Source organism: Rhinolophus hipposideros (assembly GCF_964194185.1).
Source record: "Rhinolophus hipposideros genome assembly, chromosome: 26".
Taxonomy (NCBI): Eukaryota; Metazoa; Chordata; class Mammalia; order Chiroptera; family Rhinolophidae; genus Rhinolophus; species Rhinolophus hipposideros.
Window position 1 is genome coordinate 25,184,685 of NC_138072.1, and position 16,166 is coordinate 25,200,850.

The following is a 16,166-nucleotide window of genomic DNA, read 5'->3' on the forward strand; positions in this document are numbered from 1 at the left end:
TTAATGGCTAACGCTCACCTTCTTGTCATCTTTCCAAGGAGGAGGTGGGGCATCATGAGAACCTCCTCACCTCCATCACAGGCAGATCAAACCCCACGATGCTGAGACGCCCCTCTTTGCCCCCACATCCCACCACTGCCCCAGCACGAGTGGGGACTGAAGGCCATAACTGCTGTTTACCATGTTGCTATCGGTGGAGTTGCACGTGAGAAAGAAAGAAGAGGTTCAAGACTCAGAGCCCCAGTGCAGTCTCCTCTCCTCCTGCGAAAGTCCACCTCTGAGAAGTCTTGCTCTCCTTCACTTTTCTCTTTTGAATGGTTTCTTTTCATTGACTGTGTACAAGTTGAACTGTGTCCCCCTAAAATGCATGTGTTGATGTCCTAACCCCCCATACCTCAGAATGTGACCTTATTTGGAAATGGCATCATTGCAAATACAATTAGTTAAGATAAGGCCACTAAGGTGGGTCCTACTCCAACATAACCGGTGTCCTTATAAAAAGGAGAAATTTGGATGCGGAAACACCCACAGAGGGAAGACACTGAAGAGACACAGAGAGAGGTGATCATCTACAAGCCAAGGAGAGACTGGAACAGAGGGAGCCCTCAGAAGGAACCAGCCCTGCCGACACCTGATGTTGAATGTCTAAGCACGATAAACTTCAGTGTGAAGGCCACTCACCTGTGGCACTTTGACATGGTAGCCCTAAGAAACCGATCCATGCTGACACGGGAAGGGCGACACGTGGAGAGCTGGATGGCTGCCAAGGACACGCCTGCCTCCAGCCAGCGCCCATGGCGTCCTCACTGCCACCTTGTGCCGAAGCCAGAGGGCCACTCTGTAAACTTCAGGGTGTGTGACTGTGCTTAGAGCATCCTGCCAATCTACCCCCTAAACGCATAGCTGCATTAGCTGTCTGTTTGGTTAGGGGACCCCATACCGCAGTCAAATAGCAACTAACAACTGTTTACTCCCTATATGTTCATCACTTAGGGAGGCATAACTCAAAAGCCTGGGAACAAACTGTCTGGTAATACTTTCACTACTCCCAATACCTCCGGCGTCAGAGGCCCTGCCCTGCCCCTCCTTACTCTCAGGGTGAAGCATCGGCGAGGCAAAGAAGCCTACCCCCCAGGGCTGGTCCTGGCAGCCCAGACCAGAAGAGCCTTCCCTCCTGCCAGGACCTCTTCAGGGCACCCCTCCCAAGGGCGGGTCACCCTGCAGTGAGCACACACAGGCCAAGCAGTGGTCAAGCAGTGGCTGCTTTGAAGCGATGGCTATTTCTCGGATGTGCAGGCCTGGTAACACGCATCACAAGGCAGGACAGATCCCAAGTGGGGACACAGGTCAGCAGTTCCACTGGTCCTTGTCCTCTGGGCCGCCAACAGCAGACGCGCCTGGGGGGACCCCCTTGAGCTCGTGTCCTCGAGAAACTACCTCTCCTATGTGTCCATCGGCTGTTCCTTATGCTTCCCCTCCCCCACTAACACAGCCACCACCACCCTCTGCATAAGGCGCACACCAGGACGCCAACCACACACCAGCCTGACACAAGCCTTTGAAAAGCAAGCTCTGTCCCCACTCCTATCTGACCTCTACTGCGCAAGAATATGAATGGCACTCGGAGAATTCCAACAGCACCCCACTACCTTCCTGTAAGTCTTCGAACCAATCACTTTCTCCTGGGGCTGTTTCCTCGGCTGTAAAGTACGGAAGGTGGATCAGGTTATTTCTACGAAACTTCCAGTCCTACCATCCAAGATTCTTTCACGAACATGATTTTATTTGTAGAGATTCAGAGAACCTACAGAACACATAGATCACATAAAGGGCCCTCCAACATTAACGATAGGCAGAAAGAGTGGCCAGATCGCTGTCGCTTCACTGAGGAAGCAAGAGCTTTGCAGCCCTCGGAACCACGGTGTGCAGGGAGTCTGCTGTCTGCTGGCGGCTGCCTGCCCCTCGTCCTACCTGCACACGCGGCCTTGTGCTGAAGTCCCATTTTAGAGGGGAGATAAGCCATGGGACGGGGAAAACATCAACTCTGTCCCCAAACAGCTTTCTCCTTGCCTCCCCGCCCCCCCCCATTCCCAACTCCATCCCCTGTGTCTTGTTTAGTAAAAATAAGTTTGAGAATGAGATTGTTACTGAAGCAAAGGAGAAATGACATGAAGGGCAAAATGACAGCTTCCCGAGCAGAGGCACTACTTGGGCCTTGAATTAGAAAAAAACAAAACAAGAATACGGTGACATGAACGACCCTGCCAATTACTGCTCAGTCTACTAACCTTCTGTCGGGGAAACTGTTTAAGAAAATAACAGTAAAAACAGCTTCAGGAAATGCAGGATTTTATGTACTTGGCCTTTTTCCTTCCTAGGGCCCTTCTCTCCTTGCAGCTGATAATGTCACATGTCACCGATGGGACATATACAGGACACAGACAACAAAAATGCCAAGTATTCCTCTAGGCTTCAGATGATTTCGTGAAGGCACGACGGGCACACATACTTGTCAAGAGCAAACCATTGTACATGGCGGTCAGCTTGGACATTTAGTCTTGGGACAGGCTGCCGGGGCAGCGCAAGGACGTCTGTACCGACGGCAAGGCTCCGACACCTTGGCGGTGTCCTCGTCACCTCGGCACAGCATGACTCTCTGTCCAGCTCAGTGGCAGGATGGGAGTGTGACAGCAGTCCCACTCACAGGACAGACACTCACACGCGTGCTCGTCACACGGCCAGCTCATCTTTGGGAGATAATGAAGCATAGAAAGATTTTTTTAATAAATCCTTCATACAAGTAACCACACCTGTATTAGAGTAAGAAAATGTTAGAGTAACCCGACAGGAACAGAGCACAAGAATTTCTAACTAGGGTGAAGTAAATATACTTGATGTTTCCCGCTCTGGCCCAATCAGAGGACATTAAGTGAAAGAAGCAAAGCAAAACAGGCCAAAGAAATACTCAGACCCTCAGCTCTTCAACTCTTCCTCTGAATATGGACCCCACTAGTGACACATGTCCTGACTGCATTTTTCTCTGAATTTCAGGGATCCTGGCCCTGAGCTTTAAGTAGGACACTATGTTCTGTCACTCCAAAGTCTTTGTGGTAAAGCCCAACGTCCCCAACTACCCAGCACACTGAGACTGGCATGTCATATGTCATAAGACCACAAACTCTTTTTAATAAAATACACTTAAGTAACCCACATAAGTATTCCTAAAAAGGAAGGGAGGGACAGAGAGAGGGAGAGTGGGCAAGAGGGAGAGAGAGAGAGAACAAGGATTCCTAATTTCTTAGAAAAGATTTCCTGGGGTCGAGGTGCTGATGTGAAGATACTGAGCAGAGAAAACGAGCCCTAATCCTGAATTCACTGGATTTGAGACTTTTTCAGATTTGCTGATAAGAGTCAGACAGAGCACACAGGAGTGCCCGCGTGCGCACACACCCTCGCCTCGCCCCATGCCATGTCTTGCCAGTTCCCGTCCCCACTGGGGACGCCACCTGACATCACAGAGTCACAGCTTGCACCTAAGTCCAGTTCAATCAAAAATCGCAGCTTTATTTTCTGCTGATTACCTTGATGTTTGGCTTACCCACTGCTCCGAGTGTTCACTCAACCAACTCTTCCTCACTGCCGCTCAAACAATCACATTGGAAACCGAAATTGTAATTCACATGCCAAAAACATTCTGACTTACAGACATTTGTCTGTAAGAGATTTTAGTTGTCTGATAAAGAGAGATGAGAACATCCGTCAAAACTACGAAGGGCATTATATTCAGGTCATTCCTTCGCTTCCTCCCAAGTTGTTTAATGAGACCTTTTTACAATAAGAAAATCAATAACTGGCCTCTTATTTTTTGAAGACTGGTAACCAAACTAGCTCCAGATTTTCAACTATTGTCATAATCCGAATGTATTTAAAACATTCAAACAAGATTTCAATTCTTAGGCTCAAGTTTTTCTCCGCAAAACTGCTGTGAGTTCTATCCTGAAAACACTACAGTTTGACCCACGGGGGATACGATCCTGCCTCTGGGTTTATTCTGTTAGTGATCCAAAGGCAACTTCAGATTTTGTAATTCTGACAATTTAATAAGCAATGTCCCATTGCTCCCAGGGTTTTTTTTTTAAAAAAAAAAAAAAAACACCCTGAATTGCATGCATTTCCATTTAATACTAATTTTTTTAAATGTATGCTGTTTCTCCTGAATTTTCAAACGTGTGCTTTCCATAACTATGAAGTTTGCCCCAAAGGTTTTACTTTCTGCTTTGGGTTTATTATGATTTTCTGAATCATCTTCAGCTACCTGCCGTCACACTTAAGAACAAGCACATACACAGCTAACGTGTGTGGAAACTGTTTTAACCTTACGCCTCTCAGGCTCTTTCAAAATCTGCTGACAAAGCAATAGAGCAGCCAGATTCCTGAAACTGGGGCTATTATCAACTTCACTTCCTACAATGTTTCAGTGGGTAAAGATTTACACATTTTAACAGACTGTTGATGAACAAAATGAATGAATAGCAAGACAAAATCCAGTTGACTAAACAAGTAGATGAATAAGGGATTCAGACAGTAATATCATCATGACTTGAAGAGGAAACTGAGGGAATTTGCCAAAAGGAAGTACAAAGTGGTAATGATGGCAGCAGCAGAACGACCCCATAGATGAGGCACAAAGACCCCTGCGAGCATCTAAGGGAAACGCGGAGGCTCTGGTTCGGTGACCCCAGCAGTCTGGGGATCAGCATAGGACGGATAAATCACCCCATTAGCAGCTCAGCAAAGCAGTGCTCTTAGCAACTAAATTCCCAGAAAGCAGTGAACTGGCATTTCCCACCTGGGATATTCCTGCAGTCACTTGAAAGGGGCCTGTCTCACAGAGCTGAACTATCTTCTGCTGGGAGTGCTTTCGACCTTGAGCTCAAGGTCTGAAGAACTGTCTACTCTGGAGTGTTACTATCTGAGGAATTCAAGCAGAGAACAGTAACATACAACCCACAAATAGGAAACATTCTCGGGATGTGTCGGCTAGCAGGACATTTGATGAAAGGGAAGAGAGGATTGCAGAAGACACCCCCAATTACAAAGAAATGAAGTACAGAACACTTCCCGAGGTGATAATAATGGAAAATAAAAATTGAAATGGTCCAGAAGAAAAACCTTTACCGCAGGTCACATGCACTCACGTGTGCCAAGAGCTGACTTTCAGTCACAATAATAGGAGAACTAGCTACCATTGTTGTAAGACGATTATCTCCCACGGGGCTCTAGCAGAAAATAATCAATCTGACACCAAAGTTATGAAAGAAGAACAGATGAGTCTACAAATTACAGGCCTCCCAAGAACTGCCTAATAATCATGAGGATAGTAATAATAATTAATAACAGACCCATGTTGTAAAAAAGCAGAGAACTTGTAAAATATTAAAATATTTAAAAATAGCCACTTTTTCACTCTCCTTTGTTCTGTTTTCTTTTTAAAAAATCATAGTAAATTTACTCTAGCACAAAACAGTCTTTTTTTTTTAATCTATACGGAGGATGGCATTCCTCTCTGTACCTGCCCAGATAGGCGGCAGCTTCAAATCCCATCCTTCCTTCCCAGCCCTCTCCCTTCTTTTCCATGTTGTGCTTTGGTAAACTTTTCTCTGCCTGCGATGATGACTTTCAAAAGGAAACAGAAGGACACAATGGCAAGTCAAGGTCCCAACTACTAGGAACAGTTGCCACCCCACAAGTCCCATGCTGGTCCCTGGCCCGGTGACATGCCAGGCATCGGCAGTGACTCACTGAGAAAAGGAAGAGCTTGAGCACACGGCACCTGGATGGTCAGAGTTGGCCCAGAGATCTTTGCAGGGGGCTTATCTGGAGGCTATTAGGAACAGAATTGCAGCTATTTTTTAAAAGCAGTTTATTTTAACCTATTCCACAAAATCAGAATCTGCAAAATATTCTAGATGCAGGAGGGCCCTTCAGCATCAGCTAGTGGAAATCTTCGTTTCGTGATGACGTGCAGCTCCTCTGGCAGCAGGCCTCACCCCTCCATTTTCTCCTCCTCCCCTCCATTCCTCTGTGGATGGCAGGTAGACCTCTTTGACCTGAACCAGCTGCCGGCTTGGTTGCCCCGGGCTGCCCGTGCTTAGAGACTCCTTTGCTCAGACCCCTCTCGGGAGACACCAGACAATCTCGCCCATTACTGAGCTGAAGAAATCGGAAGCAGCTTCTCCCCAGACAGCAACCCTCGGTTTACGGCCGGCCTCTGAATACTCTCTACGGATGAGGATAATCGCAGTTATGATGCTGAGTGGTGTGTGTCTCCAGGTTGTTGTCACAATGCTAGGCCCTGCCACCTCCCTGCATAAGATTTAAGGTTTGCCTATTACCACAATTTGTCTGGGTCTCTCCGTCTCCCCTAAGATGATGCTATTCTCATAATAAACAGAGACAGCTATCTATGCACGTAAGGTGCATTCTTCTGGCTGGGGCACCTCTGGGATAAACCTCCAAGTCAGCATTTTCTAAAAGACATCCAATATGTCATAGTAAAAGTTAAGTTAATGGGATTGTGTACAATTAGTTAAAAAATGCCAGACCCAGCAATCTGGTCTGTTGACCCACAGACCACATCCACTTCTTTCAAACGCTCGGTATCTGGGAGTCCATGCCATAGCCTGTCAGCTTGGGAAAGCTGTGCCTTCCTTCCTAAATGGAAAACCACAGAACAACGATGGTTTTCCCGGTTGATGCCCGAGGCAGAGAACAGCACCATGCCTCTCCTTGTGAGGTGGGAGAAAGGAAGCTGAGCCCGGATGGTCAGATGGCAGAGTCCATTGTCACCCACCACAGGTGGTGGGCTCCAGTCAGTGTTTCCTTCACCATGAGGCCCGAGGGGTCACGAAGCCCTCTCGCTCAATGCTCTGTACCCATGGCACCTGCAGTCCGCACCCCCCACCTTCCTGGCAATCGTGTAAGTGTGGCTTCTGTCTTCCCCCAAAATGCGATTCTGGTCCCCAGAAGGTCACAAGGTAGAGTGTATCTTGTGGATATTCCAGAACACGGGGGTGATTCTGAGCGGACAAGAAACTGGGCTCTGGATTAATGAACAGGAGCTTAAGTGTCCCTTTTGCCTCTTATTCATGGGGACTTTGGGCAAATTATTAACCATCTTAAACTTTCTTCTCCTCGTTTATAAAATGGTTACAATGGTAGGAGCAATTCATGGAGCAAAGCTTAGCAGAGTGCCTGGCACATGGTAAGCCCTCAGTAAATGTTAGCTCTCGTCAATAATCATGCATTTTGCCAGATGAAAACACTGTCATTGCTGAGTCTAACCCTCGTCTCAGCCTCCCCCTTCCCTTGGCAAGAGGTCTAGGTCACCTTCCTCCAGATGACCATCCTCAGCAGGGGTTGGCATCAGAATCTCCACCCAGGTGAGCTCCAACAGAGCTCACAGGGGTATTTGGACACGGGGAGGGACAACTGAGTGGAGAGGGTCATGGGTATTAGTGGGCAAAATACTGATAGCGCTTCCAATGAAAACCTACAGCACTGCTCCGGTAAATGTTTATATATGAGGGACAGCAGACAAACTCAAGCCCATAAACAGGTCATAGAGCTGAGCGGCCCAAAACCAGGTAGGAAATCACCAGTACCTCCTGATGGCTTCAGGTGGTCCTGCATGGAGGGGGATCTGGCTGGCGAAGGCCAGGGTGTCGTGCAGGGCCTTGCTGACCTCCTGCAGTTCATCCAGGGACAGCCTGCCCAGCAGGGTGGCCAGGTCACAGCCCTGCCACGGGAGGACACGTTCTCGAGCTTCTATTTCCCTTCTCAGCTGCTGATCTTTTGCTTCCAGCACAGACATCCTCGCTTGGAGGGCTTCAATTTCTTTCTGTGGAAAATGGAGAGACCAGGTTTTATAAATGAGCCCTGCTCTTGGCAGGCTGCTCTGCTGATGAGTTATTTCAACGAGAGTCGGCCATATGCACGAGGGCAGTAACGTTCCCCTTCAGAGGCTGGCAGGGTTTTGCTGAACTGGAAAAATCATGCCAGCTTTTTATTTCTGATTACTTGGCATAAAGAAAAACATGCCCTCCCACACATTAAATAACTGTGGGAGGTGAGCCAAGAATTTGAGTCACCAAGAACCCTGCAAACATATAGACGACTTACCTCATTTCGGTGGAAGAGCTAGAACATAGGGGAGCAAACATCGTGCACCTGAGATGTGAGCTAAGCAGGTAACACGAGCCACAGCGCAAACAGAAAAGCAATCAATCCTTGGTTGGTCTGACCCCAAATATAAAAATCTAGCGTGTAGAGAAAGATTACAAATCATAGCGTCTTGAGTCCACAGGATTGAAGAACAACGAGACGTTGCAGATAGTGTTGTACCGTCTAAAGTTCATAGGAATATCGGATAGATTTCATTTCCACTAATACAGCAAACCAAAACCCGAAGACGCTTAGAGAATCGTCCAGTCTTGACCAGCAGGTAACTGAACACCCACCATGTGCAGGTGTGTGTGGGTGGTACAACAGATAACATCTTATTGCCCACAGGCTTCCGAATTTAAACGAGACTCTTTTACTTAACAGCCTTCCATGTTTCCTGCATTGGTTTCTGGCTGATAAGAGAAACCTGATTGGTTTCTGGCTCTAATCCTGGGCATCTCTTCATCGCCTGTCCACATTCTCTCAACACCAAGGTCAGATCACCTACAGTTCTACCTCCAGACCCTACTTCCTGTAGGGGAGGCAGGGGCCAGAAACTACAGACGCTCCCCCTCCAAGATGTTCTAAGAAGAAAATAACAGTATTATTGACATGTCTCCCAACTAACCTCCCTACTTCTACTTTTGACTTCTCATACACTTTTCTTTTTTTTTTTAATTTTTGTAACTGTGGTGAAATAGCTGTAATATAAAGTTTACCACCTTAACCATTTTTACGTGTTCAGTGGTATTAATTACATTCACATTGTTGTGCAGCCATGCCCACCATGTACCCACTGAACTCTTCTCATCTTGCAAAACTGAAACAGTCCCCATTAAACATTACCCCCCTCCCCCAGCCCCTGGCAACCACCCTTCTACTTTCTGTCCCTATGATTTTGACGACTCTAGTACTTCGTATAAGTGGAATCACACAGTATTTGACACTTTGTGACTGGCTTATTCCACTCAACAAGATGTCTTCCAGGTTCATCCATATTGTGGCCTGTCAGAATTTCCTTCCTTCCTTTTTAAGGCTGATATTCCAATGTACGGATGGACCACATTTTGTTTATCCATCGATGGACACTTGGGCTGTTTCCACCTCGTGGCTATTGCAAATAATGCTGCTGTGAACATTCCTCTTTGAGTCCCTGCTTTGAATCTTTTGGGGCGTAGACCCAGAAGTGGAACTGCTGGATCATGTGATAATTCTATTTTTAATTTTTTGAAGAACCACCACACTGTTTTCCACCGTGGCCCTAATCCCATTCTTCACACAGAAGTTAAAGTGATTCTTTTAAAATGTGGTCAGATTATGTCACTTCACTGCTTAGAGTCCTCCGATGGAATCCCATTCCAATCAGAGAAAAGCCCAAGTCCTTACAAAGGCCGCCAGGCCCAACAAGGCCTATTTACCTCCAATCTTCTCTTCTCCGTTCTCCATGCGCTGCCGCCTGGCTGCACGTGGAACACACTGCTGCCTCCAGATGGCTATTCCCTGTACTGGGGATGCAAAGAGCCCGAGGGCCTGCTCCCTTTCCCCCTCGAGCACTTGCTTCACCCTCACCCCTCACCGAGCAGACCCCACGCCCCTAACCTGGTTCTGCGCATGGCAGCTCTGCCACCTGCTCCATACTAGGTACAAAACTGAGGCATGTATGATGTGTGTCGTTCCTAGTCTCCCTCCCCATTCCCAACCCCTAGAACACCAACTCCACAGGCGTCCTAAGCATGTCAAACAGTACATGGCACATAGTAGGTACTCAATAAACTCCTGCTGAACAAACGGAGATCCACTTTCCCCCAGAGTCAAGAATGTCCCCTTCAGACACTGAGTGCCCTGGGCTGAAATCACTTCCATGCACTCTGACATGATCAGGATTTGTGTGGACCTTTAATTGGTGCATATTGTTCAAAACCAAACGCCAGATCTCGCATTCTCAGCTGTCCAAACTTTGCTGCTCAGACACTAGCTACGCGTTCAGTTTACTGGAGCATATTTTCAAATTGGGATGACTTCTGCTGCCCTCGGCCCCCTGCTGTTGTAGGCACCTGGATGGACAAACTTTGATAAAAATACCTTGTGTGAGGGGATAGGCTTGGGGGTCCATAGCTTGCCCAGGCCCCCACGAACTTGTCTGAGTTCATTCCACTACTTAGAGCCTAAGCGGGATTTGGACTCGGGTGTTAGTGAGCTGTGCTCTCTCCAGAAGTCTTGTTGTCTCTAGTCTGTGTTTCCTCACTGCTCCCTGTGCAGGCCTCAAGTTCTCCAGTCTCAAAGGTCCCTGTCTCTGGGGCCCTGCCACCTCCCAGAGCTCCCGATGGCCTCCTGGCTTCAGCTCAGTGCTGCAGCTAGTTTCTAACCCCTACTGATTCTTGGCCAACGTTCATCCACTGCTCTGGGCCAACCAGAGCTCCCACTTGATGGCTGATGGTCATTCCCAGACGCACCTGCCTCGCCTGGTCCACACTTACAACTCTGCCTCCTAACAGCTGCTACTCCCAGTCCCACTTGATGGGACTTTCACAAAGGACTTACTTCTGCCTTTGAAATGAACCTTCTAAAGGTCAAAATCACAAGAGGTGACAAATTGGCCTGGCAGACAAGGAAAGCACATTCAAAGGTAACGAAGAAAATGAACTCAGGCACAAACGTTGCTGAGCTTTCAACCCCTCGTGTGTGACGAGGCTCCTACAAGCCCTCCATCTGCCCCCTTTGTCCTCGGGGGTGGACAACAGAAGCTCTCATCACTACACTCAGACAAAGCAAAGACCCACTAACTGCATTCGGCTTAAATGGATAAGAAACGTGCTGTCCTGGTTCCTGAAAATTCTTCACCAACTTACCTGCAACTGCTGCTTCTCCTGAAGAAGCCAGTCCCGTCTGCTGATGGACACACACAGGTTGTCCTGAGCACTGGGTTCCAACGTCTTTGGCTCCACTCTGAGAGGGGATTGAGTATCGTCACCGCCAGCCCTTAAAATAAGACGAACATATTGGTACAGACACGGAGAAGCTGAAACCCTCACATCTATAAGAATGTTAAGAAAAGGAAATTTCACAAAGTGGCCTCCAGCTGTTGTCATCCTCAGAGGGTCACAGGGATGACGTCCCTAATGTATGACTGCTTTAATCACCATCTGTTGGGGCTTCTGCTTGTCCGCAGAGCCAACTTACTATGATGGGACCTGCACCGTCCAGTTCCAGGGCCCCTTGCCACAGGGGCTGTGTGTGCTGAGACCACAAACATGCATCATATTTTAAAGGCTCAGTAAGAAAGCAAAGAGTGCAAAATATCTCCTTAATGATTTTTTTGTTGTTGTTCCTCATCCAGGGCTGATCTTGACTCATAAGAGGTGTGACCAATGTGCAGAGCCTGGAGTCAGAGCTTCTCAGAAAGGTTTTGTGCAAAGACTGTCAAAACAACTCAGAATCTGTTTGGCTCCTTCTCTGGCTCGTGCAGGAGGTGGCATGTTTGGTTAAAGCCATGCCGGTGAAACACGGTACAGGCTGGAGCCCAGCACTGGTGAGCTGCTTCCCAGGTGAACTGCTTCGCAGGTATTCATCACCCGAGGATGACAAATTCACCCTCAAGTATTCAATTCCTAACTCAATGCAGCTGGACAGCAAAAAACTTAACCCGAAACAAAACGATGTCAAGCCATTCAAGGAAACTATGTCTCAGAAAGCTCCATAACTAAAACTAAAAGGCAAACGGCAAGATGGGGAAAATACTGACACATACGTGACAAAAAAGGAGCGGAAATGTTGCTAATTTCAAGAGTTCTCGCAAGTCAGTAAGAAAGTGATGAGCACATCTATCAGAAATCCAAAACGGAATTACAAAGGGTTAATCTATAACGCTTCTTTATCATCAAAAATAGTTTTAACTGCCAATTCAAGCAACATAAAACACCTTTTTTCACCCAAAACACTCGCCAAGTTTTCATAAAGCATAAACCTCGGTGATCACAGGAAATAATACTTAGACTTACAATACAGTACAACTTTTGACCCCATATTCCCACTTCTAAGAAGTCACCGTATGTAAAGATTCATAGACGTGCCCAGCAATTAGCTACAAAAATCCCATATGTTTTTCTTAACAGCCAAAACCTGAACACACTGCAGCTGTGGCCCCGAACGAGGACGGGGGCCACCACTGGCACAGCCAGCACCCTGGGTCACCACAGGGGCTATGGCTGCGTAGATCACGCTCACCGTATGTCGCTGGTTTTCAAGCAGGTTTTACAGTGATATTATGTTATGAACACTCTCTTATAAAAACAACACGTGTATAAAGTAGAAGACAGGCAAATATCCACCAAAATGCTATCAGTTCTTATCTCTGGATGGTGGGATGACTTCTTTTGGCCAATCCTTTGTTTTCGAAGTTTTCTATAGTGAGCATGTACTTTTTTTTATAACTGTAATAGAAATGTTTTCTACCACAGCCACTAAGTAGCTGCACTATTTCCTTAAAGGTTTTAACATAGCCAACCCACTGTAGCCATTGGACAACATAGACATGTCTATGTGTGAAATAAATCCCATCCACACGCTATTGATCAAGGGCATTTCTCTGCACACAAGTAGGCGTCTAGAGCTTCCAACAGTGTCGGGCATGAACTCAACCTGTCCCCTGCTGCCCGGAACTTCCCGCCACACAGCCAGACCCCAGCCGCCACCCACGGCCTGACCTCAGGGCCCACCGAGCAGAAGAGTCTTCTAGTTTGTCCACCCACAGGGTCACAGCACCTCCACATTTCTTAGAAAGAGAGTAACTGACCTTAATATGTGCTGTGCTCTGTTCATCTCCTTTCACCCTGACCCCTTTCACTTTCATTCATTCATTCACTCATTCATTCATTCACTCATTCATTCAATCAGAAAAACGAAAAACATGACTAAGGCCACCTACTACTGCGCTTGGACTGCACTTGGGTTCCAGGGACATGGCTGTAAGCAGACCTGGGTCCTGCACAGGGCAGAGAGACAAACACACCAACAGGAAAATGCAAGGCTCTGGATAACCGCGCAGTCAGCCAAGGGGCACCCGCTCTGCAGGGAAGCAGCCCCAATATTTTTAGAAAGGATGGTTGGAAACACGTCACTCAGCTTTCCTAAGTCAGAGCAGCAGCTATGGGAAAGAAAGCCTGGCTTTCGTTCCAGGGTTTCTCTGCATCTTGAAAAGCATTTACTTACTATAACATGCCATGCAAATTAGAAATTTATTTTAAGGACTATCACTCTCTGTTTCACGTGCTTAAAGGTTGATAATAGAAATAGCAATAACAATTTTTAAACTGTTAATAGTAAAATAAACTAGTATGAATTCAAATTTACTGTACACCAGACACTGTCATTTTCATCGCACTCAATTCTCCTTGCAGACCTAAAGGGAAGATACTATTACTACAGTTTTGTCAGCAAGGACACTGTCTGGGAAATTAAGGGACTTGCTCCCGGTCACCCCGAGAGCAAGAAGAGCAGTCAGACGTGCATGTGGCTGCTCCCACGTTCCAGCTCTTCCCGGACACCACATGCTCTCAGCAAGATGAGAACTTGTTTCCTCCCAGCTTCTTGCCATGTGCCACTCACCCACACCCACTGATTAAGTTCCTTGCTCCACAGGGGCAGCGGAGAACGACAGGGAGGGCTCAGCACACACAGCCGGACGACCGCAGCTCAAGCCGTAATTCCTCCTTCTTCTGCCTGTGTGTCCTTGGCTTTACCCTCCCGGTTTTTAAAACGAGCATGAGGATGAGGATGACAGCTCCCCTGTATGACTGACCACAGAGATCAAGTTCATTCAGCAGGGACCACTGAGCACCCACTGTGTGCAGACCCCTCTGTCCACGGAGCTGTTTACTGTCCCTCGCGTCTCGTGCCTGCACCAGGAAAACGAACGCTGTGCTCATGTTCAGTGGACACTCCTCCACAGGGTCATACTGTACAGAAGGAGTAAGAGGGAATGTTTCTGAGGCTCTTTGCATGGCTCAGAACAGGACATCTCTGGAATGGAACCATCACCAGCCGCTGGCATCGCAGGAATGGGACGTGCTTCCTCTTCCGGGCCGCCAAGCCTCACCCTGTTCACACTTGCTCTAGACTGACCCACCTCTGGTTGTCCCCAGCGCCCAGCACTGAGCAGGGGCTCAGCAAATGTTTATTGAATGATTTAATGAGTCCGTGGCCTAGAAAATCCAGAAGTTGTTTATATTCAGCTTTCTATTACATTAGATCGCTTCTTTGCACTAATTCATTTCCCAATTTGCATGGCTTATGCAAATATTCAGTTTCCTAAATTTCCTAACCAGATACCATCTGGGTCGGAATGGGAGCTATTGAAGGAAATCAACACAGAATTAAAAATTAGCTACGAGGAGCCACAGGTGGGCAACTGGGAATTCCCCCCATTATGGTTAATCACATTCATTATTTAATCCATAAGAAAAGCCCTGTGATTCGCCAAAACTGCTCTCTCCAGTCTCTCAGACTCCCGGTATAGAAAGCCATCCACAGTCTCTGAGCGGTGGCCCCAGGACACACTGCAGCTCAGTAACGAAGCAAGAGACAGGCTTCCATGTTTCAAACCCCCAGTCCTTTGAGCCCGGCTGACAAAGTTGTCCCCATTATTTTTAATGCTTCTCAGCGTGTAGTCTCCAGTGTCAGCTGGGGTAAACTGATCAGGGTGTAAAATGAGCACGACCCTCAGGGGCAAGAATTAAAAACAGGAGGTTGGATGCTGGAGCAGCACTTGGTGCCAATGGGGACTCAGGGTGTCTCGGGCCCCATGGTCCAACATGCAGTGTCACACAGGCCCCCATCTGGGGCTGCCCAGTGCTGGGAAATCCCAGCCTTTCTAATTTTGTCTTTTCCACCAATCATTTAAAGAAGGATAAAACCCATTTCTGAAATAAGATCCTACACCCCCTGAAAATGGTTGAGCCCCAAATTGCACAGAACACTATTCATTCCAGTGAGAGCGCTCACCACGTGACTTCTGTGAGTTCAGTGATATTGAGCAAAGAGTGAAACACCATCTGGGTGTCAGCATTTCCTGAGCCAGCTAGTTCATGAGTCTGCACCCATGATGAACCCACATTGCCACCTCCTCCCCAGCCAACGCCCAGGTCCCCAGTGCCCGTCCCTTTCTTAGAGGGCCAACTTTGGAAGCATCTGCGGCAAGGCAGTGGAGAGGCCAGACACCCCACTGCCAGGTCATCTGTGCAGTAAGGCTCACAGCAGCTCCTATGATTCACACAGTTGTATGTATGACAGCGAGGGTCCCTTTCCCTGACAGGAATGCCAGTCTTCATTGTGGCAGAAAAACTGCGGTTTTGTGCCACGGCCGGAATCATAGAGCTGTAGTCAAGAAAAGGACCCAAATTATCAAGGCCAATGCTCGCACATCACAGTCAGGAAACCCTCAGTTGACACGACTATTTCTGGCAACAAGAGCTGAGAGCGGCCCTCTGAACACCTCTACTAATCACTCCCTACTGATGACCGTTCCATCCAATTTAAGTCATAGGACTTCCCTGTCTCTATCTCTCCATCTTTGGGAAGATGGTGTTGAAGAAGCGGTTTGTGCCCGTCCTGTACTCACTGAAGCTGCTTCAAATCTAGAGACATCTCCCTCTTCCAACAAACAGTGTCACAAATTACAGAGGCCACTCTGATAACACAAGCAAATACTGTAAAATTGCCAGGCAGGATACAGGTTGCTTTATAGTTCTTCCTTTGTATGTGTGATTTGGGTCTACAAAGCAAGGAGAGTGCAATAAAAGTCACATTCCTTAGGACACTGAACATCATCGTTTCATACAGCCTAAACCCACTCACAGAAGTGACTACTGTGCAAGAGGAACGCATGAATATTTATATGGATTTATAATCGCCATACCCAACACAACTAGCTTCAGGACAGACTTCCA

The 16,166-nt window shown here is 47.5% G+C and overlaps 1 protein-coding gene across 1 annotated transcript in view; it reads right to left on the reverse strand.

Annotated features, from left to right (window-relative positions):
* The window catches only part of DISC1 (DISC1 scaffold protein), a gene marked incomplete at both ends in the record, with an annotated part of 280,468 nt that overhangs the window by 168,369 nt on the left and 95,933 nt on the right, over positions 1-16,166 (reverse strand). The window contains 2 exons of the mRNA XM_081039321.1: positions 7,665-7,900; positions 11,073-11,202. Coding sequence (XP_080895447.1) covers positions 7,665-7,900; positions 11,073-11,202 — 366 coding nt within the window. The remainder of the gene's footprint in view (positions 1-7,664; positions 7,901-11,072; positions 11,203-16,166) is intronic.